This window comes from Bison bison, unplaced genomic scaffold (genome assembly GCF_000754665.1).
Source record: "Bison bison bison isolate TAMUID 2011002044 unplaced genomic scaffold, Bison_UMD1.0 scf7180017848696, whole genome shotgun sequence".
Classification (NCBI taxonomy): domain Eukaryota; kingdom Metazoa; phylum Chordata; class Mammalia; order Artiodactyla; family Bovidae; genus Bison; species Bison bison.
The window spans coordinates 18132-21993 of NW_011479269.1; the positions used below are offsets into that span (position 1 = coordinate 18132).

The 3862-nt window shown below is 64.1% G+C and overlaps 1 protein-coding gene across 1 annotated transcript in view; it reads left to right on the forward strand.

Moving 5' to 3' along the window:
- TMEM80 (transmembrane protein 80) overlaps positions 1–2411 on the forward strand; it is a 3161-nt gene extending 750 nt beyond the window's left edge. Inside the window, exons 3-6 of the mRNA XM_010845790.1 lie at positions 350–443; positions 532–624; positions 1494–1699; positions 2242–2411. Coding sequence (XP_010844092.1) covers positions 350–443; positions 532–624; positions 1494–1699 — 393 coding nt within the window. The 3' untranslated portion in view covers positions 2242–2411. The remainder of the gene's footprint in view (positions 1–349; positions 444–531; positions 625–1493; positions 1700–2241) is intronic.
- Positions 2412–3862: the final 1451 nt, after the last annotated feature.

Genomic DNA, 3862 nt, shown 5'->3' on the forward strand with positions numbered 1-3862 from the left:
CAGTCTTATAACTGGGACCCAGATCAGGGTGATGCACTTGGGAAAGCCCAGGAAGCTGAGGCTTTCAGCCTACGGTCACCAGAGGTGTGCTGGGTCCTCAGGCGACAATGTCCCGGGAGGGAAGGCCAGCCCCGCCCCCCATCCCACAGGGGTCCTGCCAGGCGAGGCGGCACTGGAAGCCTGGCAGGGGCTGGTGGTCAGGTCTCCATGGCCACCCGCAGGGGCCTGGGCTGGACCTACCCACCTGCAGGGCCTCCGAACAGACGTCAGAGCCTCCTGTTGGCCTCCCTGGGGCGGGTGCCCCGGCAGGGCTGCCTGCTGGGCCTGAGAGTCCTTAACCGCTGGCCAGCTCTCGTCGCTCCCGCTGCAGATGCTGCTCTGTCTGAGTGGAACGTACTACGCCCTGTATTTCCTAGCTACGCTCCTGCTGCTCGTGTATAAAAGTGAGTCACGCGGAAAGAGGCAGCGCGAAGGTGTGGGCGCCCTGGCGCCTGTGACGAGACCTCTGCTCTGTTGCTGGTTTGTCTCCAGGTCAGGTTTTCACTTATCCTCACAGTTGCCTGGTCCTCGACCTGACTCTGCTGTTTCTGATGGGGATTCTGGAAGTGATTCGGTTATATTTCGGTGAGTTGACTGAAAACCATATAGTACTTGAGACACCAGCGTTGCTAGCTTCACATGGAACCTTTAAACATGCATCACTTTGTACCACAGTTCGTCTCCTAAGGCCCCACAGCGTAGAAGCCCTGATAGAACTGCGTCCCCCTCCCCGCTTCACAGCTCACCGCCAGCGCCCAGGCCTCCCCACTCCCGGTCGCAGGCACACAGACACAAGCCCATCTCTTAAAGGAGGTCTCGCTGTGTGCTCCCCTCCTGCTCCAGAGCGGCGGACGGACGAGAACAGCGGGCACAGCTGGGGCCCCGAGCGTGTGACGCGGGGGGGGTGGGTGAGAACGGCCTCTGCCCCCGCCCTGTCTCCCGGTGCCCCTCACCCCTGGGGCCCCTGGGGCATCTTCTGCGCCCCCACCGGGGGCGGCTGGAGGTGAGCGTCCTACGTGCCTGCCGCTGGGTTATGAGACTTGCAGCCGCTTCGTCTTCTTGTGAGTGTGTGTGACGTCTTCCAGAATGACAGCGTAGAGGAAAACGGTTTTGGAGATTTTAAAGAAAATCCTCTCAGTCCATGTGGAATTAGGAAAAGCTGTCAGAAGACAGTTGGGATCACTTTCAGAAACCTAGACTGCTGCTGCCCCACCACTGCTGACCTGGAGACCCACAGCTGGGCCTCAGTGAGAGCACTTCCCTCCCCTGTGATGGTCACTCATGTGGGCACTCCTGTCCCCCGTGATGGTCACTCGGGGTCGCCCCCTGACACCCTCGGATGCCCCATGACAGTCAGAAACTGGCTCTGGTCTCACAGCTGTGCCACCAGGGCCCTCCCAGGCGCCCATGTCCAGAAGGCCCTGCCCGCCCATCACGTCTGTTCTGCTCTCCAGGGACCACAGGCAACCTGATGGAGGCTGAGGTGCCGCTGGCCGCCAGCCTGGTCCTCACCGTGGGCAGCGCCCTGCTGTCTGCCTACTTCCTGCTCTGGCAGACCCTGGTACTGCGTGCGGACTCGGCCCTCGGCGCCCCGCTCCTGGCACTCCACGGCCTGGAGGGCGTGCTGCAGGTGGTGGCCATTGCTGCCTTCGTCAGCTAGGTGAGCAGTGCCAGCCCCGTGGGACAGCCCTGGACAGGAGCCCTCCTCAGGGCAGATGGTCCCCCGCTGTCCCCTCGAGCAGGAAGGGCATCTTTGTGCTCACTGGCCCCAGTGTTAGAGAGACTGTGTGTTTGCGGTGGGGTATGCGTGGCAGAGGTGGGGCTGGGCACCAGGGCAGAAGAGAGTGCTGCGGCAGGGGCCCTGGGCAGGCTCGGGGGACAGGGTGGGGGTGGAACCTGAGAGGGTTCCGGTTCTGGCTGGTGATCCCTGGGGTGCGGAGGGGGTTGAGGCCCTTCGGAAAGCAGGCGGCCAGGTCAGAGCCTCCCAGGGTCCAAGGCGCCCCACCCCAGGCAGGGGCTGCGGCTCTCTGCTCCCCCTGCAGCTGCAGGGCAGCCTGGGGGTCCTGGGCTCTGCCTCCCACAGGAGGTACTCGCGGGCTGCCTAGTCCCCCTTTCCCCGGGGGTGCTGAGGAAAGGTGATCTGGACGCTGCAGACTGCGGGAGCTGGCGGCAGCGTTCTCTGGGGATTTGTGCCATTCACAGATCCTCGGTGAGTGTTCCCGGGAGGAATCTGAGCTGGTGTTTTCTAGTGACCTTCCTGCGTTTGTTTCAGTTGCACATCTTCTCTGTTTCGAATAACACTGTGTTTGAACATCTGGATATTTTCTCTTCGTTGTATCTTTAAAATAAAGGAACGTCTGTACCTCCCTGAACTGCCCCTGACTGAAGCCACCTGCCTCCAGGCTTCTCCCTCCACCCAGGTCAGGTCCATCAGGGCCCAGGCCCAGCAGCTCTGGAGCAGCACTCCGCCGGCCTGGGCCTCCTCGGGGCTGGCCTCAGAGAGGGGGGCCGAATTATCACCCCACTGGTCTTGTCCTCAGGGCCGAGTGGGCACGGGAGCGCCTCTCTGCCCCGACTCCTTGGGCTCAGCACCCGTGAGCACCTGTAACCCGAGGGCATGCGAGGCGCCCTCCTGCGGAGTCCCACCCCCTGCACCCCGCATACACTCCGGAAGCCTCCGAGGATGCCACAGCCGCTCCCTGTGGCAAGATGCCTGATGCCTTCCGGGTTTGCGACCCTCCTGAGGATCTGGGCCAGGCCCTAGACACCCCCATCGGTTTGGCCACAGGTCACTCCATGTTGGAGGTAGCCACAGGCAGTCTGGGACTCCAGGCTCCCAGCAGCATCCTTGAGGGGGTCAGTTCTGCTCTGAAGAGCAGAGGGTGCCCACCTCGGCAGCTCCCTTCTCCCGTTTTGCCTGTTCAGGCTCAGCCTCCAGGAAGAGCGGGCGAGGGCAGGCTTGCCTTCCCCTTGGGGTTGTCAGCAGATGGGGAGAATCAGGAAGCCAGGGCTCGCCAGGGCTCAGGGGCAGGGCTGGGCCGGAGGACGAAGCCACTCCCTGCACCCCTGTGCAAGCTAGCCTGGAACCCCAGGCCGTGGGCAGGGAGGTCCCCACAGTGTGGGAAGGGGCAGTGCCACCGACATTCCAGGACAGGTGCCTCCTCCCCCGGGGCTTCCTGGCAAGCTGCCCGGCTCTCCTCGACCCTGGGACTCCGGCGCCCCACACACGCTTTCCTGCTTCCCCCACCCAGGAACAGTAGGAGAGCCTTGGGGGCGCCTGCCCTCCTCTTCACTTCCTCTTCACCCAGCTTGGTGGGCAGCAGCATCCTGGGGGGGTCAGCTCAGGAGGAGGAAAGACAACTACCGGCAGAGCTTGCGGCCTGGCCTGAGGCCGGGGGTCGCTGCCTGTAGCGCCTTCACGCCCACTGCCCGGCCACTCAAGGACAGCCTGGGCCATAGGCATCCCAACCCCCGCCAAGGAACAACCCCACCCCTCACGAAGTGCCCACCTGGGCTGGGCAGCGTGCAGAAAGACTTTAGGAGGACGCCTCTCCACCCCCCCACCTGACCGGCTCAGGGCACAGGACTGCAGGGTCTCTGGCCAATGGCCCTATCTTGGAGACTGGCGCCCCCTCCAGACCAGAGGGGCACCCCGCGAAGAGAATGGGCCTCGGTCCCGAGTCCTGGGGCCCTGAGGCTGGGGGCACCTAGCAGGGGCACGTCTGCCCTCCCCGGGGATCCGCAGGCAGCTCGGCCTGCCGGCAGGACGTCGAAACGTCAAGGTGCGCCCTCCTGCGCACCCCCCTGCGAGGGACGGGCTCGC